At 34.6% G+C, this 26,895-nt stretch overlaps 1 protein-coding gene across 6 annotated transcripts in view; it reads left to right on the top strand.

Annotated features, from left to right (window-relative positions):
• The window catches only part of ADGRB3 (adhesion G protein-coupled receptor B3), a 467,103-nt gene that overhangs the window by 417,458 nt on the left and 22,750 nt on the right, over positions 1–26,895 (top strand). For 5 of the 6 annotated variants that reach the window (XM_035322903.1, XM_035322904.1, XM_035322906.1 and 2 more), the window contains 8 exons: positions 6,158–6,308; positions 6,882–6,951; positions 11,709–11,775; positions 14,022–14,107; positions 17,496–17,594; positions 17,956–18,127; positions 24,144–24,239; positions 25,638–25,677. In XM_035322903.1, the coding sequence (XP_035178794.1) occupies positions 6,158–6,308; positions 6,882–6,951; positions 11,709–11,775; positions 14,022–14,107; positions 17,496–17,594; positions 17,956–18,127; positions 24,144–24,239; positions 25,638–25,677 (781 nt within the window). The remainder of the gene's footprint in view (positions 1–6,157; positions 6,309–6,881; positions 6,952–11,708; positions 11,776–14,021; positions 14,108–17,495; positions 17,595–17,955; positions 18,128–24,143; positions 24,240–25,637; positions 25,678–26,895) is intronic. The other variant, XM_035322905.1, reaches the window with a different exon arrangement.

The raw sequence follows: 26,895 nt of genomic DNA, 5'->3' as shown, positions 1-26,895 counted from the left end.
AAGCCCACATTAAGACTGTGCCACTAACAATTTCTCGGTATGGACCACAGGCCAGTCCATAAAGGATGCTGTCAATTTTGCTAACATAGACAGATTCTGCCATAAGCAAGGAAGGTTTTCAAATACAAAAAGTAAGTTTCATGAACACTTTTCTATCCCAGAAATAGCAGACTATCCCCTCATATCTACTTAATGGAATGATTTTGTACTATGTGCATTATAGTTGTGACAACTATTGAAAGAGAACTTTTAAGAAAACTAACTACAAGTAGCAGAAGCTGAAAAGAAGGTTCTGCATACTTTTTGTGGATCAGGTATGATCAGCACCTTTGTTGCTGGATTCTGCACCTGGTGAAAAATGAGAGACATTCTGACTGATCTCCTTCATAAGTAGAAGTACGAATAAAGATTGTGACTGTTTTACTCACAGAGCAAGCAGTACATTCGAGAAATACCTTTGAGGTAACCATTGGAAGAAGAGGAGCAGGAACTGAATCTATTGATAAAGCATCTATCTAGAGGCTAATTAGGTGAAAACTAGAAGATAGATATTTAAAATCTGATGGGAAAGATCAAATGTGATAAAAACATTTAAACAAACCGTTCTCTTTCAGTCTTGTACAGCTTTGCACTAGTGTCACTGGGATTATGCTGTTAGATAAGGAGAAAAGAATCAAGAACAGAAGACCAGATATAACAGAGAAACAAGACTTAAATCGTAACAGTTGAACAGGTCATACTGAGACTGGGCACATGTAGTGGTCCCAAACTTTAGCACCAATCATGGTAGTAGCAATAGCAATAGTAATAGTAATAAACATGATACTGAAAACATCTTCCTGTGGATTTTTGATGTTCTTGATATAGATGTCTTCTGTGACACTGTAGTCATAAACTAAACTATAGAAACTGCGGAAAAAACTGGGTAATTTTTAAGCTATTTATCTAAGAACCTAAAAAGTCATCTTGTTTGTTGCAGAGGAACAAAAAATCATTGAGTAGAAGAAGAAAAATTGACAGTCCTTACTTATCCCTCATGACTTTTGTGGGAGAAATCACTTAGTATTCTGAAACTGCTACTTTTTTACTAGAAAAAATAATTGCTTGAAAAATCCAAATGAAGCTTACCATTGACTTTATCTTGCACCACATATAGAATCCTGCAGTACAATGATTAACTGTGTATATATCTTCACATATATGTTCATGAAGTCAAATGCTAATTATTTTAGGTTATCGTGTACAGATTATCAGAACTCAATGTAATGAAACTAAACCTCTTGAGCCTTTGGCTTTTTAGGACACTGGAGAAGATTTTTCAAAGATCTGTGAGTCTGTAAGTTAATTAAATAGCTTCACAGCTATTGATTTAAAAGTATGAATAATATTATTTCATGAAAAAGGTAATCAAGAATTAGAAAAGGCTGTCCAGGGAAGTGGTGGATTCCCTATCCACGGAGGTATTTAAGAGACGTGAATGTGGCACTAAGGGACATGTTCTAGTGATGAGGCTCAGTAGGTCAGACTGATGGTTGGACTTGATGATCTCAAAGGTCTTTTCCAACCTAGATGATTCTATAATTCTAGAACTTTAGAAAAAGTCCTTCCAGTAGAGTGATATTTTCAATATGGGTTTCAGATTTCCTAACAAGAGATGTTAGAAGTACTTTAGTGCAGCAAAAGAAAATAAATAAATAAATAAATAATGAAATATTACCTTCAAAACTCTATGGTACCAGTAATATTAATGATCCTGGAAAGAAAACCTAAAAGTCTACAGCTATGATTTCTCAGGCATTTAGGATATTAACAGTTTCAAATGTGTTTGAAATTGAGGAGACAGCTGTCCTTGCCATATTTTTTTGTCATTGAAATTCTGTCCCTCTTCCAAAAACACAGTCCTGACATGCAAGCCCTTGCTTATTTGTCCCACAGCTTCTGAAAGCTCATCTGTTTTTTCATGGCAGTTTACTCTAGTAAGTAATATTTAACCCAGAATTTAGTATCATCTGACCATTATATTGTATTCCTATGTTCTGACAGTGTTTGCCATTCCTGAGACAAAGGTATTCTTATGCATGTTAGTTAAAAAAAAAAAAAAAAAAAAAAATCAGTAAAAGAAAGCAAATAGAGAATTATAAATATTTTTTTTTATGAAATTATATATTTAATTTTAAAAGTTAAAAATAAACTGTTCTATAACTCTTTTACAGTTGAGGGCTTGAAAGTCACAAAAAGCCAATAACTTCAACAGGGAATTATGCTTTTGTTCCTTGCTATGTTACTTGGACTGTCCTTGTTTTGTTTATTATTTGTTTTATTTTTTCATTGTTGTAAGTGGTTTTTGTTTGTATATCCAGTCCATCATCACACTTCATAAAGATAAATTAGCACCCATTTAACTTAGAGCTAAATCAAGAGCAAGATTTTTTTTTAATCTTCAATAAATTGTATTATTTAGATGATTTTATATTAATTCCTATTTCTCTTTCATGACAAAATCCAACTGAATGGATTCTAGTTCTACTCATTTTGCTATCACCAATACAGATTGCAGTTTTCATGTTCATTTTCCAGTAGCTTTGATTCTTACACCATTTACCAGAACTCAGAAACATAAAAAAATAACCTGTTTCAGGGAAATAACAAAAATCAGGTGTCTTTAGGTAACACTCTCTGTCTTTCTGTGGAAGATCTGTTCACACTGCTATCAAAAACAATCAAACAAACAAAACCACACTTCTGTTAAAGAATCAGATACTCCAAAAATCACGGTAAATGTGTTTTTGCAGGTAACATTTATGACCTTCCTTTTGTAGGTCATAAAAATGGATACATGTTCTCTATTTTACTTATCATTATTACATTAAGCCCTAGAATAAGTAGATTTGAATTTCCATGGTTTTTTAGACTTCTCAGCTATGCTTCAATACTCTTATTCTGAGTGTGTCCCTTACAAGAGTAAAAGAAGGAAATAATTTGAAACCTGACGTGAGCTCTTGCTTTTAATAGCACACTGTTTATGAAGAAGGGATGACTTGTCTTAGATATTCAAGCTAGCTAAACACTAAAGACTCAAGTAAAGCTCCTGAAATTGTGCTTTCTGAGGACAGAAAAGCTCCCTTCCCCACTTGTAATTAGAACTAAATTTGGGGAGCTGGGAGCTGGGAACAGCAGCTATGGAAAGAAGAGGAGGTCAGTATAACAGAGCTAACTTCATTTCAGAAGCTTGAAGTAAGAATGAATAAATTAGGCTGTTAAAATTCATTTTGTTGCAAATTGACAGGTGCTCAGCACAGGTAATTAATTCAGTGTGTTTTAATAAACTAGAATTAGAAACAAATACGAACCATCTCCTCCTAAGGAGACAGGGAGGATGCTGACCACTATCTCTTAATGCAGACAAGTTGACACACTGCAGCTTTGTGAATGATGGGCTGCAGGTTGTAGTGATGCTCTTGTGGGTGCAGCTAGGTGTGGACAGGCAGTGGTTTTTTGCCAAGGCAGAAGAAGAGAAGAAGAAGGAGAGACTCAGAGCAGTCCAGGATCTGCTTAGAAAGAGAAAAAATATTAGCATGTTACTTGTAAAGTTATGGCTCCTTTGCTAGAGATAATACCACATTTAATGACAGCCTTTGGTGAAAATGAATTATTTTTTCCTATTTGGAAATATATAGATATAACATTTCCCCAGACTTAGCACAGACTAAGCACTTGTTTAGTGCAGACTTAACACAGACTAAGCACTCCCATTTATCAAATGGGAAGAATATAGAATTACTTAAAAGCCACGGAGTGGCTTGTCCAGCCACGGAGTACATGGCTTGCCTGGGAGTAGACCAGTTACCAGAACTGGTTGCTGTGCTGAGGACAAAGGGAGGCTGAGTTCACTTTGAGAACTCCCTGCACATGATTCTGCCAGCATGATCCAACAGCAGTTGTTAGGTGTTTTTGAGGCTGTTTTGCATCTTTCTAATGGTATGTGATGCAAATACACTGTTACCCCCATCTGCCATTCAGAAGAGTTAGCTTTAATCAGCAGTCATATATTTCAGCTAGAGCACAGATCTCTCCTAATAAAACTTGCTTCTGCCTTCTCATTTTGTGATCAACATGATCATTAACATTTTCATCACGCTTCTTTCTTCCACAACAGCCTTGTCCACATTTGTATCAGATTACCATCATCTGTCTTTCTTTCAATACACGGAATATAATATGAGCTAAATCCTACAGTCCATATTCAGTTGGCCATAAATTAGCAGTGATTTCACCCAAAAGATCAGGATTTGTTCATATTTGCATATTTATAAGACAAATAGTGTATTCACATTTTCCAGTGTTTTACCTATGCAGATTTTCCCTGAAAGATTCTGTACTGTTCCTCAAGTGTTTTTTGTCAAATTTTAGTTCCAACAAAACATTGATAGAAAGGCAAATTAAGTTTGCATAGTGGGAAGTCATAACATATGAGCCATCTAGTAAAAGAAAGGACATTTCTGTATTTTCTATTATGTTTGTTGTGCATTTCACTGCAGAGCTTTCATCTTAAATAAGCGTTTATGTTTCATATACATGAAGCACTGTTATCAGCCAGGCTTTAACAGGATAGATTTTATGAACCCGCATACATTAGGGACATCTAAACATAAGAAATAAAGGCAAAATCTAAGATTGAATGTCTAGTGCATTTTCAGGATCTATTGGTTTTGTGTTTTGTTTTTTATACACTTTACATTCTTCACCTTCTTTTAAAAAATATATATAATAATTATCTTGCATATACTTATATAGAACCCACTGCCCCCAGATTTATTATTTAACCCAAGATTAGATAGCAAGGTGTAATATCTCTAAAATCACAGCTGGAAATGATTAAGTTTTGACTCTTCAAGTGCTTAACTTTTTGAAAGTTTTGGAGTTCATATCAGTTGAAATATATATTTGAGACAAGGAAATAAAATTCTGAGAAAATTAACACAATAGAATATTCAATACAATATTATCTGAAGCTAATTAAGAATATAAAATGAAATTAAAAAAAAAAAAAGTATAATATTATATTTACTTTATCTTTTCCAACCTTTCATAGCTTGATTCAAGCTTGACTGAACAATTTGCTGAAGTGGGATTTTAGTGAAAAAAAAAGACTAGTTTTTTATTACATGCATTTAAGATAGCTATCAAATATGTATGTTGCATAAAGAAATAATCATAGTATCCATGGTTCTGAACAGGGTATTTTGCTTTGTTAATATTGGGTGCACGTATATTTTATTTTCTTTTTAACCTTGATGTGATTTTGATGCTTAAAATTTTGATGGGGATAGATGTAGTTTATTCTCAATATTACTGGTGTGGTTTTGGTGCAGGGGTACAATGTATACTGCATTTTATAACCTGCAACTAGCATTTCAAGCAACACAATGAAGGGTGGATCATAATTTATTTCAAGAAAGATGCAAGCTCATTTATATAAGTGACAATGTCAAGTTTAATTAAGGGCTACAGTGACAAAAGAGAACTGACTGCATGCATTCAAAATACTTTTCAGATGACAAATGACTGAAACCCATAAAAACAATATCCAGAGTAATTGGTAAGGTTATGATACTTATGACTAAAAGGATTTCAGGCAGTGTATTCCAGTAGGTTAACATTCTATCAGATTTAAATTCAAAACAGATAAATCAAACTTGCCCTATTGCCTAAAATTCAGATTTACCTTTCTTTACCTTTCTTTAACTTTCTTTACTGGGGGAAAGAAAATATAACTGTCAGTTAGGAGCATTTGGATCCCCACATTTTCTTTATTCAGCTCGATGGGATTTTATAGTCAGTAGCACTATGACTTGATATCCATAGTGGCATTATGGCACTCCCTGGTCAAAACAAAGATGTAGAGAAAAATCTGTTTGCATGACTTATTTTGTGTTCTTCACCCTGCTCTGCACACTCAGTGTTTTTGAAAATAGTCCAAAACGCCTAATCCATATCAACATCTCTCTTTTTTGTCTCTTTGTGGCAACTACACCATAAAGGGGGAGTTGATGTTAAGGATAAAGGTCAGGATGATAGAATATGACAACTCTTTAAAATGAAAAGAGAAATGAGTGTCCCTAAGTATTCAGCACAAGCTTTTCTTTGTTCCCTGCAGGGCATCTGCACCACAACCACCGCATTTTTACACTTCTTCTTCTTAGCTTCATTCTGTTGGGTCTTGACAGAAGCGTGGCAGTCATACATGGCTGTTACTGGAAAAATTAGGACACGGCTCATAAGAAAACGTTTCCTGTGCCTTGGATGGGGTAAGTCTGTAAAATTCATTTATTCAGAATCATTGGAATGAAACATTTAATGCAGTGGCAATGTCAAGAGTATTATAATTTTCCTCAGTGAACCTGAAAAATAGTAGACAGCATGTAACTAAACAGAAAACTAGGGTAGGAGTCTTTTCACTTTTACTCTAGCTTCAATATAATCTGTTAGCTCAAGACATGCTAGTGTGTATTCTCTAATAAACGTTGTAACATCATTTTAGTGTACAATATAGTGTAATATCAAGAAATAAAAGTAAAATAGCAAAAACACTTGCTGAATATTCATGAAGTCTCTTGCTATTTCACTTAAAAACATGTCAAAGGTACGAGTAATTTAAATACAATGAAGAGATACGCTGTGGGCAGAAAACACTGTCCTCTCTACCAGTGCTTGAGAAAAACAAATCTTGCAATAGCACTGTGCTTTTTCAAATGATTCATTCCACGTAAAATTGATCATTTTGCGTTAGCTTGCACTGACATTTCTTGTCCAGGCAGAACAGCAATGTTTTCTCACCCTCTAATGGTTTTTACTGTTTCATGAGTTTTCTTTCTTTTCAGGATTACCAGCCTTAGTGGTTGCAATATCAATAGGCTTTACCAAGACAAAAGGATATGGAACAGCTCACTAGTAAGTCAATCTGAAATGGTAAATTACATTTTTAATTTAAAAAGTTATCATACCCATCAGGAATTATATAGCATGGTCTGAAGGCCCTACAGGTGTCCATTCACACTTGGAACTGCCCTAAGAGTCACTGAATGATGTACAGAAGAACAAAAGGAAACCATATGCTAGTCTTGGACTAAGCTCAGCAAAGCACCAGGGAAGCTGGATTTCCTGTGAGCATTTGAAGCAGCAAGCCATTTAGAAACACTAAGGATAAGGTCCATTTAAATGCCCAACATTTATATAACTTCACCAAAGAGAACCTTAAATGTTAAGGTTAGCCTTTGCCAACCTCTAAACAAGTCTATAACTGTACTGGCAAGAGTCTCTTTGGCACCCAGATTTCTGCCCACCAAGTATGTTAACCACTACCTAGGCTTTCACGCCCCTGAACTGCTTGGAGCCAAAGCCCTCCAGAAGTCTCAAAATAGATCAACCCCTCTCTCCTGGAGTGTCTGATCCAGCTTATTTCCTGGACTGGGCTGTATGTGAGAGACGACAAGGACATCTCTGTACTTAGTTTCATTTTATTCATACAGGTTCTGTTAAACCACCTGACTGCTTACAGTGTATATTTAACTCCCTGGAAAATTCACTCCTCATCTAAGCTGCCCTTCCCTTGCCTCCTGCTGAAGGAGTTTGGCCTGAGTCTCCTTCCTGCCTGCAGAAGGCTCTAAGCACCAAGACATAATGTGTGCGAGGGTACATTCCCTTCAGTCTCTCTGTTTGCAGCTCTCCTCATGTTGCCTAAGAAATTAAGCATGCATCTGGACAGCAGGAGAGGAAATAAGACTCAGTAAGCTGCTAATGAGGGCATTCATCAGAGATGTGGATGAGCTAGGTCAAGTCCTTGCTTCAGTGAATACTAAATTATTCTCCCTTGCATCATCACTGAGTGATCAGGATCCCATCTCTGCCCTGTGTGTCCCACCCTCATGGCACATGGCAGAGGTGGCTTCAAGCCCTTGTTCCATCTCCAGGTGGGTAAGGCTCCAAAAACAAATCTCCTGAGTACTTGTTCTAACCACTGAGCTCTCTAGTTCTGAACTGTGATAAAGTGTCTTCTATTTGTTTCATGGGGAATAGCTTACCTAACTGTGGGACAACACTTATAGCTGGGAATCCGTAGTGATAAAAGCATCTTAGACATCTTTTGGTAGTTGTATTCAGAACATGCTACTCCGGATTTTTTTCTAGCCAATATGTGCTCATCTTGCTGTTTGTTTTGTTTATGTTGTTGTTGTTGATTTTACTATTATTATTATTATTATTATTATTATTATTATTATTTTTATTTAGTCCTTTAACAAGGACTGGAGTACCTTATCAACTCTGAGTCTTACGAATGTTACAGTGTCCAGACCCCATTGGGGATGTAGCTCTGTTCCCCTGCAGGATCAATATTATTACATTTACCCTGCTGAAATTATTCATGTGTGACAACTTGTTTCAGTTAGTGTTGCTTCTTGATTCCTTCCTGGGATGAATGAATTTTTAAGAGAAGATATACTGAAATATTCAGTCAAAGCAACAAATCATTCATTAAGGGTAACCTGGAAAGAGAAACAGAGCAGGTCTGTACACATAACAGCCCTTCTCCTCCTATCCAAAATCAGCTGACACAGTACTGTGGAAAAAAAGACAAGAGAAGGTGCTCTTTTACCATAACTAAAGTACTTTTGTAAGCTTTTGAACTGCTCATGCTAATGTATATTTGGCCTATTTGGCTGCATTCAGAAGCCAAACACACATACTGCCATCAGAAATGCATTCAATTATACACATTCTGCATCAGATATTCATTCTGCCATCAGAAAGCATTCTGCATTCTGCTATTTTTGAAAAAAAAAAAAAAAAAAAAAAAGACTTTTCCAAAGGGAGAAAATTAAGAGTGAAAATAAAGGAATTGATTTTAGTCCCATGCATGGAGAATTCGACTACAAGGGAGGCCCAAGGGTTTCAAAGCAGGTTTTGGGGTGGTACAGCTGATGATTTTGGCCTGAATTATTCACACTTGATCCAACTCTGTCATAACAGTGTGTAATTTCTCTTTTTCTTTCAATCCTAATTATTAGACAGTTATATTACTGTATATTCAAAATCCCTTATGAGAACACACTTGTACTGAAACAGGTACAGAAATTTAATAGATTCCCTAAAAATAATTTGGGAAAAAAATAATAAAAAAATAAAAGCACATAGTAACGAACTTTCAGATGTTTGAAAAAGGTTTGTGTAAAAGCTTAATTATTTTTTCCAGCTGTTTCTGTGGAGTTTATAAATATTGTTGCTTTTTTAATTTCTAAAGATTGTTGTTACCTCTCCTCAGAGCTATGAAAGCACCACTACTGCAAGTTACAGTTACTAAATGTGTGAGACCTACTCATGGATACATGCAGTGCTGTATACTAATAAGCAGTGCAGATAACTTTCAAGAAATTGTTATAACAGCAAAATTTAAAATTCTGTTATAGTCATATTCTCCTAAGAGAAGGAGCCATTCTGCTAGGGAGCATCAAACTACTCAGAAAATATACAGGACACAGGAGCAAGTCTACTTCATCACTCAGCAGAATTTTATGACCATGCAGCATGGTCCCATAAAACCACCAGTAGATGCTCTTAATACTAATCAATTTATATGGCCTTTTGCTATGTGAAGAGCAGGGACAAAGAATACAGAACAGGTGAACACAATAAAAACAGCCATAAAGCATTGGGAAAAAAAAAAAAAAAATCTATTACAGCAAAGAAACAGAGAACAACAAAAAAAAATGGTCAAAGAGTTGGCAGCAATTGCCTTACGGTACAAGAAGACACCTGATAATCCATCTTCAGAAATTCTTCAGTAGAAAAGGTTGGGAACAAGTGCACTTCAGAGAGATCAGTTGGTGGATATTGAATACATTGCAAAAATCACATCAGACTGTTGAAAATCCCAGTTGCTGAAAATTCAGCAGAATTTCAGAACTGAGAAAAAAAAAAAAAAAAAAAAAACACTCTATATTCTTCACCATCCTGATCCTAGATGGAAGTCACTCTACTGAACAGCTTTTTTAATTGAAGGCATAGGAGAGGAAGGACACAAATGTCTCTTTGTCGAAAAGATTTTCATGGTTGAAATCTTTTTGGCAGACATTTTTTTCAGCACAAATAATTGAAATTATGTTTCAAACACAGTATGTCAACAATTTTTATGGACTGATGTTTCCATTCACAAATAAACATGAACATTTTAATTATGTGTTTTAGTTACACACAATGGTCATCTTCACTAATACTGGTAGGGAAAAGCAATATATTCCTCCTCAGAGGTCCATGTTCTCAGTCTCTCCTAGTAAATAATGCAGTGTTTTTGTTTGTTTGTTTGTTTTGTTTTGTTTTAAAGAAAAAATGCATAAAATTTTGAAAGTTTTTTTTTTTTGACATAAGAAAAATTAATGGAATATTCTGATATTCCATTGTTGATATTGAATTGATATTCTGATGTTGTGGTTGTTGCTTTTGAGATGGGATATAGACTAGCCTGCCATTTATTGCCTTTTTAATATTGAAACAGATATAAATTCTTTACATCAGTTTATCATTTCAGAATTTAACACATTGATGCAGCTGGGTTCACGGAGCAGATTTCACATGGCTTCACTACAATGGGGAACAGTTTTATTCTTTGTAGTTAAAATTCCAGCTGTAACAGATCATTATGATGCATTTGCATTTACTTTACATGGTTTTCAAAAGCACAAAAAGAATACTGGAAAATAAATAAGAAATGTACAATTCCGATGTGAATGTTCTGGATGTCAGATCCAAGTAAATTATTTGAGTGCATATACTTGAGTTTTCTTATATGTAGGTGTGATCATGCATTCAAATAAACATGAAGTTCTTTGAATGCGTAATCACTGAGAAACTAGCGCAGCTGCATTTACTTCAGTGTATGATGTTCCTGATCTTCTGCAGATACGGAAAGCTTTACATCATGGTGTATCAAATATTTAGAATTTGATTCTCTAAGTGCTCTGTGTTTGGAAATCTGAGGGTTTTCACTGAAAACCCTGATGCAGTATGACAAAGTCTGCAAGATTAGTAGCTCACTAGAAAATACTGTTTTCAGATGCTTTAAAATATATATTTGAATTGTTTGCAAAATATTGCAGAGAATATAGAACAGTTAAACTGTAGATAATGAATTTTCTTTAATGGGAATATTGTCCGGAAGTCCTAATAGGACTTCCTAAATGACATAAGTGAAGATACATAGAAACATGTTTTTAATCAAGTTCCACTTTAGAGGTACTTGACTGTTCATTGTTTTACAGATAGAACTGTCAGGCATTATAAACTATAAATGTTTCTAGATACCTACTGGGCAAGACCTCTTCAGATAACTCATTACATATGGTTAGAGTAGATTTAACAAAGATTTACAGATTTTATATTATGCTAAAATATATTTTAGATTTCAGCATATGTATAATTTGCATTAAAACTTTTGACCCATTAACAATTGGTAATGAAAATCACTTTTCAACTGTCTACATCATCATAACCAAGTAATTCAATTCTTGTGTGTGGGTATGTGTGTATGAATTTCTACATGTAGGATTGAACATAAACCAGAATGATCTCATGCTGTAGTAATTATTAATGCTTTCATGGCAATACATTATACTTATTTTTAATTTGTGTTAGTTCTTCTCTAATGTTCTTTGCAGCTGTTGGCTGTCTCTTGAAGGAGGGCTACTTTATGCTTTCGTTGGACCTGCAGCTGCTGTTGTCTTGGTAAACATTAATATCATTTATAATATTTTCATATGAAATGGTGGAATATGCTATTTAAATTATAAAAGCTTAGCTATACCATAGAATTAAGTTTTGCTGTAATTATTGAGCTTGGTTTAACATACCTTCAGCATTTTGAATACATGATATACTTAATTATATCACATCTTTATATCAGTATCTCAGCATGCTTACACAGTAAGCTGTGAAAGAATAATGAGCTGATTGGTGGCACAGAAAATCTGTTAGAGGCATCACTGAGTTATTATCAGTAGCATCTACACAACTGTCTTTGCCTTGTAAAGTTCAGTGACAGTCTTGATAGAGTGCTGCTTGGCAGCAAAAGCAGCAGAATGAGTGGAACCAGCCAGGAAGTTCTCCATGGCTACTGCTTTTCAAGGCAAAGAAAAAATCATCATAGCTGAGAAATGTTACTCATTTGTGTATTAAACTTTTGCATTTCTGGAAATGCATTTGTGGAAATGCATTTATGTGTACGATTCACTTTGTCTAATTGTAGACAGCTACAATATAGATTTCTACATATATCCTAGTTATTCCAGATGCATGTTGCTGTCAGTGGAGAAAAAATATGCACTTTTAGGGCTCAAGTCATCAGATGTATTTCAATTTAGAATAAGATGAATTGCACCCGATATGTGCCACTGGCTATCAGTCATCTGCTCTGCAGTCTATATGGATTTTGTAAAATAATTTGTTTCACATTTTTCCCTTACTTCTGGGAAAGAGATTGCAGATTTTGAATCTAATTCTTCTTTCCCCTGCACCAATTTTATACTAGGATAGCTCTATCAACACCAGTTGTCTCTGATTTTCCCTTGCAAAAGGGAATCAGTCTTAGTAGTCATCAAAGATAAAGCCATTTAGCTCCTAAGATTATCCTGAAATGGATGTTTACTACTCCCATAGAGTTTGTCTCATCATTGCCTGGAGTCAAGCCAGGATCCTTTTGTAAAACTCACAGTCCCTGTCATGATAGAGGAGCCAAGGATGTTTACAAAAAGCCAGGCATAATTTTCATATGGAACTGTATGTTCTCTTTGTAATTGGCAAGCTTTGTTCAGAGATGTTTGAAGTTCACAGTTGCAGTTTGCCCTACCATTAGCTAGTGACTGTGCAAGGAGCTGTTCTATGCAGCCACTTAAGCCTAAGTGTATGAAGCAAAGGAATTGTATAGCATCAGCTGGAAAATGTAAATGCTGAAAATAAAGTGATGATAAGAAAAGATGAAAAAGAGTTGGCAGGACAGACTGGCAACAATTAGAGATTTTGGCACAGGTCTTGGAAAATCTGTTTGAAAGAAAAAAAAGGATCACTGTTTTCTAATCAGAAAAATAAGGAACGTTTTTTCAATACACTGAAACCTTGATACTACGTCTTCACAAGACCATGCAGAGTTAGTTTCATAAAGTTCAATTCAATAATACAAATGGATAATAACAGTCATTAAGTTGTCCATTAAACATCATTAGTATGTCCATACATTGCCAAAATCTGACTGCCAAAATACTTGGAATTTTTTTAAAGGTTAATTCCTCAATTCCTGAACTGATGTATGTGGACATAAAACCATGTACTTTAATAGTGATAAACAGACTTACCCTAGGCATTAATTTGACCCCCTTCCCGACCCCCCCCCCCCCCCCCCCCAAAAAAAAAAAAAAAAAGTGTCTTTGGGGAGGACAACTACTGTTAAACAAGGTTCAAGGCTGGCACTCTGGTGAATGAGAGAGACAGTGACTGATGGAGGCTATGAAAAACCACAGGCTGGTTCTGCTTAAGTGAGGACACCCACACAGGTATTAAGTGCTTGAAAAGGAACATAGTTATGGCCATTTGTGTGCACTGACTAAGTCTGCGCAGTGCACTGAATTCAAATGCAATGCTATGTGATTTCCTGGAATAGAATACATAACTGCAATTAAAACCAAGGAAATATTAAAGCTATATTACTCAAGTTTCTGGCCAGAAGACACATAGGCATATAACTTGGTGCCAGACATAATTTAAGATTCAAAAATAAACCTATTGCAGTGTGCCAAAGTACGATCCATTTGAGAATATACATTTCTAGTGTGTTTGGGGATGGTGTCACATAATTTCTGATGGCATACTCAGAAATGTAACAAGATGCATATTGCAGGCTTGGGAAAGCCCTTTACTGATGCAACATGATTGGTTATTTTCCTTCAGAAAAAGATCAACTGTTTGTTTCTGTTTGACAGGTCAACATGGTGATTGGCATTTTGGTATTTAATAAACTCGTTTCCAGAGATGGAATCCTAGACAAAAAGCTCAAACACAGAGCAGGGTAAGCATAAATTGTGGGGTTATTTTAAAGCATATTCAAATTGTATCATTGATTTCCAATTGTAGATATTCACTAAAAATACATCTGATTTTGCTTTGAACCTTTATACCAGTATAATAGTGTCTAACAGATTCCATTCATCTCAAAAGTTGCAGTTGCATTATCCTGAAGAAATGCAACTAAATAAACTAAACATAATAAAACACAAGTACAACAGTATTAAGTTAATAAAAATGAGGATTAAACAAATCTAAGCAGAGATTTCACAAGAATGTCACATATTTAAAATAGTTGCAGTTAGGAAAATAGTTTTATGAACAGTGTGCACTGAAGAAACTGATTATTTTTCTGTCTAGCTGTCAGGTTTAATTATTGTGGTGGGAAATGTTATTTATTTGTGTAAACTGTTATAAAATATATTTTACAGCAATATAGCCCTTACTGAGGTCAATGCTATTCTGCCTCTCTTGACTCTGTGAAGAATTTGCCTATGTTCTGACATATGTATCTACACAGACATATCTTCTAAATTAGTGAAAAAAAAATAGTTAAAAAAAAAAAAAAGTATTAAAAGCCAACAATAAGGAGGGAGGGTAAATGCAAATCCCATGTTATCAATTATTTATTTGCATTTAAATTTAAATTCCATTTTTATTATGAGAAAAAAAAAAAAAAGGTTTATAACAGTGGTGGTATTGAAAAAAGTTTTTCAGTGGGTGATTGATTCAATGTGCTGCAACAACACACCTAGATTCATCCCATATTGTAGAAAAAATATTTCACAATTTCATCATCACTTTCTTAATGCTTACAAAGTAAATTAAAACTTTGCATAATAATTTTTACAGCCATATTTTAGTACTGTCTTTTGGACCAGCTTGTAGACCAATGTCTGCATATCTTGCAATGATAAACAATGATATTTTCATTTTACTGTGCATTATTGCTGTTGGTAAAGTTTTTAAAGTTTCGCTTTGAACTATTTCACCATTCCATTAACAGTACCATTCCTAATAAATTCTATCGATTGGTTGGATGAACAGATTTATGATAAGTAGTTTGGCTGGTGATTTTAAATTAAATCATTCTGGTTTTAAGTTCTTTCACTGTCTTTCTGACAAATATGAACCAGAAGCTTTCATTTTGTTTCTTCTCTTTTCCTCATTTTTCTTTACAAAGTATTAATTTCTTAACCTTACTTTTGGCTACAATACTCCATCAATATCCTTAACAGTGTAATACGTCTGATGAAAGCTAGAATATTAGAAAACTAGCCAAATTATTTCAATAGTAGTAGTAACTCTTGTAACAGCAAATTACATTCACAACTGCTCCAATTCCAGTGATTTCAGGAGTTTGACCAGCTTCAGGTTTGGCTTTGTATATTTTCTAAGAATGTCTAAGCTTAGATTTAACTGAATTATTTTTTTCAGCAACTCAACTGTAGGCTATAAAAATCTATTTGTTTATAGTCTAATTTCATGATGAAACAAATAACTTGTTTTCTAACAGTGTGCAACTTAATTAAGATGTATTTTATTTTAAAGTATATGGATAAAGAACTAGAAACCATTGCCAAAAACAATCCAGTTATTATATGTAAGCACGTAGATGAATCAAGAAACAATCTTAACTCCTGTGACACTAAGAGATGGTGGTTTGGCAACATCATTGCTTGCTATTACTTGGCAGGTGAAAAGTCTTGAGTCATTGTTTGGGGCATAGGAATTTGTGCAGCATTTCGTCTCCAGTAGAAAGGGCATTGCCACTCATTTCTCAAATATCTCTTGCCAGTCATGGTAAGGAAGGCAACTTTATTCTTTCTGGCAAATGTTGACCTCATGCTTGTCAAAAGTTCAGCTGTGGAAATAATTTATGTAGGATTTAAAGTGGTGAATGGGGCAAAATATATTAACTCCATATGATTTTCCTACCTTTATGAGTGTAGGGTGAATCAACAAGAGAAAAAATATGGTATGTTGTCTTCATGGATATCAGTCATTCTTCTGGCATAGGGAGTAGTGTATAAGTATGCTCAAACAAAAAGTTTGTATTTGGCTAACATATACATCAAGCCTCACTTGTTATTTGCAAGATCCAGAACAGATCTATAGAGGTAAAGAGAACAAATCAGTCCAATAACAGTGAAGTTTTGTGTAGCAAAGATGGAAAGTGTTTTCCCAAACTTAGATTAAGCTTACCCATGGTGTGTTTATAGTTCATTCATTAACCTAGTGTAAACTGATGTGGAGCCACTGAGTTCTTTTCACATCCCACAATCAACTTGCACAAGGTCATGGCTCTGCACAGTTGTTTTTACAGAAAGTCATGGTTTCATTTGGTTTATCAAAATGGAAGCCACTGGAGTTCAATATTTGTTTTGGACAGTATGTTTGAAGTCAAGTGAATGTTGGGTTTGGCTATAAAAAGGGTGTTAATTTGCTTGAAATAACTTGGAAAGAACCTGAAGTGTTACCTCTCTTCAACATGTTGACCATTTCCCATCTGGGAATAGGTAAAACATCTTTCCTGTCACGTCTCAGTCAGCTATGGTTATTCCTGTTTCTGACAGCAGAAAGAGAAGGAATAGCAAAAGTATTTATTTAGTCAGCTCAGAAAGCTGAATGTGTGCTATATGTAAAAGAAAATTTAAATTGCAGGTTTTGCCCTTTAACTCTTCTGACAGGTGCTGAGGTACAATTGTCCATACAAAATGCTTTGATCTTAATGCTTGTGTACTGTGTTTTATTAAAATGCAAAACAGGTCACCCTTTCTTCAGTACCAACTGATATTTATTTCATCAGATTCCATACATTTCAAGCCCTGTATTCAGACCTTCATACAGCATGAATAAAATCACTCCAGATGTTAGTGGGCCATTCAAATCACTAGTACAAATCTGACGGTATAGTATGCCCATACTGATTTGACACTTGAATACATTTTGCAAGTTTCTTTCCCTAATTGCTCTGTAATTTTATATACTTCATACTTCCCTTGCTTGTGTCCTATACTCTTTCTCAAGAACAAAAGTCTTTTAACAGGTCTGAATAGAGGGATTTCACTTTGTATGTCTATCCTAGCACGTGCTTATGTTTACTTCAGTGTACTGAGCAGTTTTGATCACAAGATATTTGGGGCCTTTCTTAGCTTAAATGGAAGAAATAGAGTCTGCATGATATGAAGCCCCATAGCATTAACAATTACAGTTAATAATAATGTAAAGTACAACATACAGTTTTGCAACAACATAGATCATTCATCCTGAATAAGTCTACTTACTTTTTTCTGCATGACGTCATATTTAAAAGCTAAATTTCAGTAGCAACGTTTTTTGGTGACAATTCAATATTTTGTTCTTTTTGTGGGTGTTCTGTTTGTTTGCAGTCAGATGAGTGAGCCTCATAGCGGTTTGACGCTCAAATGTGCCAAGTGTGGAGTAGTTTCAACAACAGCTTTGTCAGCCACCACCGCCAGTAATGCCATGTTAGTCCTGATCATTTACATCTTCTTGTTACAAATCTTATGCAGTGCATGTGAGACAATAGTTTGATGATGACAACTGTGTTTGCTAACACTATATAGAGTGCTGAGCACATTTAAATACTTTTTAACAACAACAACAACAACAAAAATGGAACTGTTTATTAACTGAATACAGGATATTCTTTAGAACATAAAGTACCAACACTGTTACATACTTGTCTGTGATTTTCAAGTTAACTTGATAAAGTGCCACCCTTAAAAATGTATTATTTTAAAATTGAGTATTTCATTTATTTATTTATTTATTTATTTATTTATTTATTACAATTTTACAGTGCTGCTGTTCTCTTTCTTTCAATAGGGCATCCCTTTGGAGTTCCTGTGTGGTGTTGCCACTTCTGGCCCTGACTTGGATGTCTGCAGTTCTGGCTATGACAGACAAAAGATCAATATTATTTCAGATACTTTTTGCAGTATTTGATTCATTACAAGGCTTTGTTATTGTCATGGTCCATTGTATTCTCCGAAGGGAGGTGAGGAATGGCTTCCCAGTTTTCTAAAGGGCTGTGTTCCCTATAATCTCTCAACTGCTCTTTAATGTTATGTACAATTTTATGTACAGATTTATATTTTGTAACAAGAGTAAAGTATTTTATGATGAGATGTAGAGGAATAAGTGAAAGAGAGTGAAAAGATCACTTAATTCCAGGTGCAGACTATCAGATTCAGTATAAAACTGTACACACTTGATTAAAGGTGGCTTTTAGTCAGTCCCAAATTCAGTTTATTTCCCAGTGTTAGGCTTTTCCAGTATCCTGAGTATAGAGAGATTCTAACATGAATACTTTTTTCTTAGAGAACAAAAGAGAGAGATTTTACAGTCTCTAACACCAATTCAAATACAAAATTATTTAAGTTTATACTTTCCATGAAAGAGAACACATAGAGATGAGAGGTTGGTGAAGAGCTATCCCTTCAGTTTCTACACATACAGGTGCTAACATGCATAAATTAGCAGGACAATGGGAATGAACAGAGATGAACATTTTGAGAACATCAAAGAAAAGCTAGTATCCCTGGCCTACCATTTGCAGCTCAGTATCCCTGGCCTACTCATTTGCATATTACCACTGATATCTGATGTAAAAGCTACTGTATAAGTGCTCTTCAACATGACTCTGGTGACAGCTTTGATAACAGTCTAAACTACTAGCTAATCCAACACTTTAACTGAGATAAGTTTGCCAGATTTGTGGAAGTGGGAGCATCTATCAAAAATGAGCTGATGGAGCCAGACTGGAGAGAGGTAGCCTGGTTCCACCAGCATATCTATTTAAATAGCTCACGTCTGTTTAGACTCTAAGTGTGGCATTTATTAACTCCAGGATATTTACCACATCAATAAACCACATTACATTGTCTAGCACAGTTTCTTGTGATTGGAAAGAGTTATTCAAAGGCATTTCAGGACTGAAAAAAAAAAAAATAGCGCACAGGAAGATGTTTCAAGAGAGGTTTGCTCTCGGTGCTGAGTGAGGAATCTAACACATTGGTTTTCCTTTCTACCAGTCACACCCTTTAAACATTGAAATTCACCATATTCATGAATAACAATTACAAATGATGTAATTTATTCTAGCCTTCCAATGGTGTACGACTTTACACAAACTTTATATCACTATTATAATTAGTATGCATATGAGACTATACTATCAAATAATTATTTACATATTTTAAGGAAAAACTTACCAATATCTTTCAGAAATTACCTTGTGTGTGTGAGTTTGTGTAAGTATGCGCTGACTCCACCCTACATTATTTTAGCTGTTAGAGACTGCAAACCTTTATTTTCCTTAGTTTTCATAGTGGAAGGGGCTTATCTCCTTTACTAAGATTTTTATTGTTATTGTTGTTTGGGATAAAAACATGCAGATAAGAGATGCTACTTGAGGAAAATCTATATCATGTAGAGCTGCCTTCCTACCCCTTTATCTTCAACAGCGTTCTCCTTCCCTATGTGATTTACATCTGCAAAAGAGATCATTCTCATCTGTAGAGCTGAAAACTGCCATTTCAAATATTGTTTTATTATAATGGTAAAATAGTGCAGTCATTTGTAGTCACATTCTTCAGTAGAAAGAATGGCAGTTTCATACTGGTTTTCTTGTCCATGAAGTTTGTATTTCCTAGGGATAAATTAATTAGCCTGGAAAGAGCAGACCACCTCCCACTTCTTGGCCTGAGGATCCATACTTATTTAAAAATATATACCACAGTTGCAGATGAAACCTTCAATACCAATGCTTTAACTTACATTTTTGCTCTTATATAGTGTTATGCTATGTTACTTTCAGAAGTTCTCATGGATTTTGGTCTGTTTTTTTTGTTTGGTTGTTTTTGTTTGTTTGTTTGTTTGTTTGTTTTTGACCAAATCCAATACTGATATCCACATATGCATTGCAATCTCTCTGCATTCTTACAAAGATAATGCTGTTTATACTGTTTTGGTTTTGAAGATTTCATCTGCAACTGTGAGAACTGCCTTAGTGCAGTAATGCAGGAATTTATTTGGAGAGAGATTTTGACTGTTTAAGATGAAAGTGATGCAACTTCCCACAAAGTCCCGGGCATTGATTTGAAGCCAGGTTTTACAGCTCAATGACAACTATTTGCTGAAAGTGTTTAATTCTTAGGGAACTCTTGGATGTTGTCGAACATCTATTGAAAATATTATTTTCCAAACTAACTCACAGGTAGGACTCTAGCAATTTTCCTATGGGAGAAGAAAATGATTAAACAGTTCTTCAAGAACTGGAAAGAAGTAAAACTTGACTTGCCTGAAAAATTTTTGTTTGTTTGTTTGTTTGTTTGTTTGTTTTAAAAAATTGTGTGTGGTCTGCACTTATATGAGCCAGTTTGCAGTAGCAAAAAAAAAGTAGTTGCTAGCGTCAAGAAGTTTCTACACAGAAGTAGATATAACTCCAGTAAGATGTGTTTCAATCTGGATCTAGCAATCCTGACTTTCTACTCTAGCTCTAGAGAGACTCTTTGGTCAGTTCTTGTAAAAGCCCAGATAAGCCATCGTGCACAGCATGCAATGCAGTCTTTGCAATTCACAGGGTATCTCCCCAGCTGAAAGAATAGTCTGTTTCCTTCTGTTGTCTGCAAAAGCTTTTTGCTCTGCCAGTGTGTGTCAGAGAAACCCTGCCAACATATTTGTCATTCTTGATGACAGCTACAAAGCTATCTCAGTTATAGCCTATAGGATTGATCTAATATTTATAGCACACCAGCACAGGCAAAACAGTAATTCTGACTGTTGTGGGGGGAGGAATATGTAGTGGAATATATCACCATAAAATTCAAACAAAGAGGACAGCCCTGCTTTGCTATACCCTTATTGTTGTTATATTACAAAAAGACATGGACTGTTATTACTCTCTCTATAAAACACACTTATTTCCCTTTAGTTATAAAGATATAAACATAAATGATGGAAACATTTTTGCTTTCACCAGTATGCTATATCGATGAGCTTGTGTGACAAGGGCTGCACTAGGAACCCATGGAGATTCACTAAGACACCCAACTAGAAGAGAACTGTATGATGTGCTGTGTCTATTTCTTCTGTCCACCAACTAAGGGTCTTTTGGAAAGATATTAAATCTCTCTATACTTCATTTTCCTAACTTCTAAGATAAATGTCATGCTTGTTAAGCATAAGGCCTCTTAAAAAGTCCATTTGAAATTGGGAAAGATAAAAGCAAAGTAAGACTTACTCATTATTGCTTTATGTAGCCTTCATAGCCCAGAGAGCCTAGTATTTTTTCTCTTCTTCTTGTTGTTTGAGTGCCTAATTGGGCATTGGAAGAGAGTGAGGAATATGTCACAGAACAAAGAATGATAGGAGAGGGTAGTGCTGAAGATTCTTCTCCATCAGAGCAAAATGTTTTGCCTGACCTGCTTCAACATGAGATTTTCTAAAGCTAATTTCAGTCATACTGAGTAGCTCCCGTTACTGCTGGTGATGGGAGTAACCCACTTGTGTTCTCTCTTTTGCTGTGCTCTGCTAACTAGAGTGCATTTGAATTAAATGCATCATTGGTGTCTAAAGCCCACATTTCTGTACTGAAGAAAAAAGGGGGTGGGAGGTGGGGGAAGTATATTAGTAGGGAGAGGGTAAGTTATAAAATCTTTGGGTTGGTTACTGTTGCTAAGGAAACCACTTCCTTGGTATCTGCACGTTCATCACATCTGTCTCTCCTGCTCTGCCTGGCACTAAGAAAATCCTGTAATTATGTTAGAAGGCATGGGGGAAACAAGATTATGTTTCAACGTAAGAGGTAAATACAGCACAATCTTAGCCAATTCTAACAAGTTTAAACAAGTGGTTTAGAGCAAGAAGCCAGGCAGCTCACAGTGGTATTTGACATTCTGTTGATATGTTCAAATCATATGTTGCTTGCCCTCCAGAAACATTCTAAGAAACATGCATGTATAACATCAGGATTCACCACTAGAAAGTAAGGAAAGTAGGGCATGATATTTTTGAGAACTCCTGAGCTATCTGAACAAGGGTAGCTTCATGAACACAAGTCTCAAACATAAGGAGGGACTTTGCATAGAGTGAGAGGTTACAGAATGTTCTGAAATAATTATGCTTTAGAGTCAAGCATCATGAGGCCTGAGATGAGATGTGGCTTAGCTGGAGGTGTTTCAGAAGATACAATTTTATTTTTTATTTTTATTTTTTCTGAAACCATTGTGCCAGTGCTTATCTAAGATCATAAAAGTATGAAGTGTGACCTGACTAAAGCTTTGATAAAGTGAGAGAAGACCTGGATTAAATCTGCAACAACTGTGAGATGACAAATTCAATTATTGTCAAACATGTGGAAAACCACAGTCAGTGTAGTGCCTAAAATCAGATTCTGAGTCACAATGCAGGTCAAGCACGTTCTACATTACTACATGTGGGAAGTCTTGGCATTTTGAAATCAACCCAAACCTTACCACCTTATTTCATTCTTCTTTCTTCTCTATATTAATCTTTCTCCACCTACCTCTGTGACTCTTCAAAACTGAAGAGCACTGTTAGTCATCTAAGGTTCGAATACTTTAAAATAATGCTTCCTAATTAAAAAAATAAATGATTTTTTTTTCCATTTAATTTTCCCTTTTGTGAAAGCTTTTAAACAGCTTGCAGTAGAATATGGTGTATTGAAAGGGGATGTCTTTACATCAGCAACAATTAATGAATTATCCTCTTCTGCTATTCACAAAATGTCCGTGAGTAGGATATGATTTTCTACCATTTAATTATTCTGAATAAGACATCAAGTAATTTCTACAGATAATAAATGGAATGTAGATTTTTGTAGTTATTTCCATTTAGAGTAGTTATTTCCATTTAGAGTATTTTCATATTCAAACACAAAATGATACTTGTTTGTTTTGACTGGAGATCACCCAAGTAAGTTCCTGTTTTCCAAGTCACATCTTGTAATCAGGTTGCTAACATGGGTACTTGCATTTTTGGAATCAAAATTTAAATTTTAATACTTAGATTGTATTACTATATTGGAATGCATCTAAAGATACGTGAAATGAAAAGAAATAGTTTTTTTATTCAAATAAATATTCTCTGTATACTTTTAAAGTATTGATAAGAATATTCCTTTCCATTCCAAAAGTTACCTTCTTGTCCCTACTGTGGTATCTGTGAGAATTCAGCAAAATCTATTTACATTCTACTGCATTTTGTCTCTCTGCTGAACCAGAAGGGTTGCATAGCAATATTTCTTTAATGTGCTTGTGTTTTAGGGGCAAGTCTTAAAATTTAACATATGGTTCATATTAATAAACAGAACTGAGAAAATCTTTTTTTTTTTTTTTTTTTTTTTTTTTCATTTCAAGAAACCAGACTCTGGTTCAAGCAGCCAATTTTTCTTCTTATTGTTTTCATACTGAAGAATTTTGCCCACTTTGAAGAGTTTTACTCCTAGAAGAGACATGAGATTCCTTATACACAGAACTTATGATTGCAATCAGTAACATCTTTCAAGCTGACTTATTCTTTGAAGTATAATTAGGAAAGCACTATGTATCTGATGACAGTAACTGTTAAGAACTGTCTGTGAAGAATCTTACAATTATCAAGCAGAACACATTATATTTTGCAGTGGTTAATAGTGTATCTATGAAACCTGCTTTTAGACCTACACCAAACTGAATGAGAAGACAAAGACAAACGTTATTACCCAAGACATATTAAGCTTGAGTACCAGATCATTGCTGACTACTGTTTAATTCTTTCCACTGGCAAATCTGATACTGTGGTCTTGGTGTGGTTGATTGACAAACTTTGCAGCAGGTACAATACCAAATGCATGAAATGTCAGAATTAAGCATTTGTGTTTCCCATTTCTGATTTATTAAGCATGTTAAAGAAAAGCCATGCATTGTATTCCATGTGGTTTAATTTAAACTTTAATGGGAGCAGAGTATATGATGTCACAAAACAATGAGTATAAGATATTGTTTCCACAGGTTCAAGATGCATTCAGATGTCGACTAAGAAATTGCCAGGATCCAATCAATGCAGATTCTTCAAGTTCCTTTCCTAACGGACATGCTCAAATCATGGTTAGCTTTTATTTTTTTTTTCTTTGACTATTAATTTAAACAAAAGGAAAGAACTTACAGTACTGCACATGGCAAGTATGCACAGCTGAAATATTAACATAATTTTCAAGCATAAGTCTGTTTAGGTTATTATCTGCTTGCTTAAATCTGTTGGCAAGTTTTAAATTATTGGTGTAATCATTCACTGGAGCACAATGCATTACCATCTTCCACCAGTGTTCTTTATGACAAAATATTCTTACATAAGAGAAGGAGAAAAACTAATCTTATATAATGACTTTTTCTACCATTGGTATAAAGAGCACATGCATTTGAGAGTCTTTCCTTCACAAAGCCTTCAAAGATGTTCCTTTCAAACTCATTCAGACAAGGAGAAAGTAATAGAGATTCTCAAAGAGGTGTATATTTAAGTGGCTTGGATTAAGGAGATGGTGAACAGATTACTATGCCAATTTGGATTTACTAATATTGTTAGGTAGTATAATAAGACAAAACATTGTCCCCTTCGCTTTCAAAGACAGTTTGTCATTTATGATAATGGGGACAGCATCAGACCCTAAAAAATGCAAGGCTCAGTAAGCAGTTACCCCTGAAAACAAAAACAAAAACAGAACAACAACAACAAAAAAGGAATACAAAAAAGAATCCTTTGTTTTGACTTCATAAACTAGAAGGATGTCAGATCATTTTTTTTACTTTTTATTTTTTATTTTTTATTATTATTTTTTAATTAATAAACCTTTTGTGGAAATAAACACATAATTGATAAGTACTTGCATTCTATACCAGAATAAATAGTTTTGTTTAACTGGGAAAATTGTGCTTGGATTTTCAACTGTAAAAATAATAAAAAAAATTAATGATTACATTAGTAGCCAGGATGGACAGAATACTATATAACAAATAACCACTTCATAACAAATTAATGAAGTTTCAGACAGGATGAACTAACTGGATTACACTTATTCACAGCAATTTGTATTGCAGGCTGCTTTCCGTACTGCTGTTTACAGCATAACTATGCAAAGCTTCCTTAAAGATGATCCTTCCAAGAGATGTAGAAGTTACTCTTCCATATATATAATAATATATATATATATATATATATATACACTGTATCATTTTATTACAACTATATACTCTATTTCCACCTATTTTATTTTATTTTTTTCTGGTCAGGCAGCATACTTTGAAAACCACCCAGTTATACTTTAGGAAACTTTGTAAAGCTCTGCTGTTGTAAAACAATATACTTCACCTTCTCAGCAACAAGAAACCACTTTTAAGAGACTATGACTCTGTAAGTAGGACATTTTGGAAGCGCTAGTTGACAAAAAGGTATTGTGGTTTAGTTTTCAGTTAATAATGGTTATCCTGTTTCATTGTTTCTTGTTACAGACTGATTTTGAAAAGGACGTGGACATTGCTTGTCGGTCAGGTAAGATAAGTGAGAGAGTGTTTAGCTTATATATATATATATAATAATAAAAAAACACTTGTGCTAGTTCTTCCTGAAGTAGATGTCAGAAATAAATACCATGTGTTTTTTACAACATATAGTTATAAATGCTATTAAAAAAAAAAAAAAAAAAAAAAAAAAAAACTGATGCCACTATATGAAAACATTTTTTTTTCATTTTTTTATAAAAGCCTAGAAATCAGCATCTGGAAAGCAGCCCAAAGGTATGACCGTCTCTTAGAAGGCAAAATGTTTTGGAAAGAAAATAAGATTTACACACAAAATTATCCTTGCTCTAGTACTCAAGCAGATGTGAAAGTTATTTTGTTTTTAAAAAATAAAAACTATATAGCATATATTAAAACCTATTTATATGAAGGATGCAGAAATTGGTGTTAGTTTTGAAGAGGCTGTTTTCTAGGGCTTTAAGTGAAACCAACAATAGCTTAAGCAACAAGGTATCAGGAAAATAAAATATAATTTCACTTTATAGGAACAATTTATTTTTCTTTTAAAGACATTTCAGTAGTGTGATCTTCAATTAGTCAGCTTTGTCTGTTTCTACATATTAAAAATAATCCATTTTAAGAAATTACTTTTTTTAGCCTTGCTTAAATAAAGCACAATGAAAAACAAGTGGCCCTCTGAACCCCATAGAAATGCTCCACTCCAGGAGATTATCCCAAAAGACAGGTGTTCTTAAGGAGGTGAGTCTACCTAGACACCCTCTATTTTCAATGAAGAGAAAAAGAAAGAGACAGAGGGTGACTTCTCTGCAGGGTGAGTCAGGGCAGGACAGCTAAGTCCTGCATCACCCACCCACCCATCACCCGCCTGTCTTTGCTTGCTATTTGGCAAGCCAAGAAGATTGATCTCATTAAGGTAGAGTTTGAGCTTCTAGTCACACACCTTTAAAAAAATGCCAGCTCTGTTTCTGGAATATGGTAATCATTCTCTGTATGGATTAGTTTTAATATGAACATTTGCAGGGACAGGACAGCCCATTGTAACATAAATGTACGCCTGTTATCATCTAATGCAGAGGAAAGTCCGGCATTAGTCAACGTAGTTCTCACTTCTTACCTTTGCCACCATAGCTCTTCAACATGGACAGCCTTAAGGAGATGGTTTCTGAATACAGTTCTGAACAGGTTTTACTAGTTTAAAAATTAACTTCAGCTTCTTTTAATGAAAGAT

The sequence above is a fragment of the Oxyura jamaicensis genome, chromosome 3 (genome assembly GCF_011077185.1).
Source record: "Oxyura jamaicensis isolate SHBP4307 breed ruddy duck chromosome 3, BPBGC_Ojam_1.0, whole genome shotgun sequence".
NCBI classification, from domain to species: Eukaryota; Metazoa; Chordata; class Aves; order Anseriformes; family Anatidae; genus Oxyura; species Oxyura jamaicensis.
The sequence above is the reverse complement of the archived record's forward strand: the minus strand, read 5'-3'. Positions and strand labels throughout refer to the sequence as shown.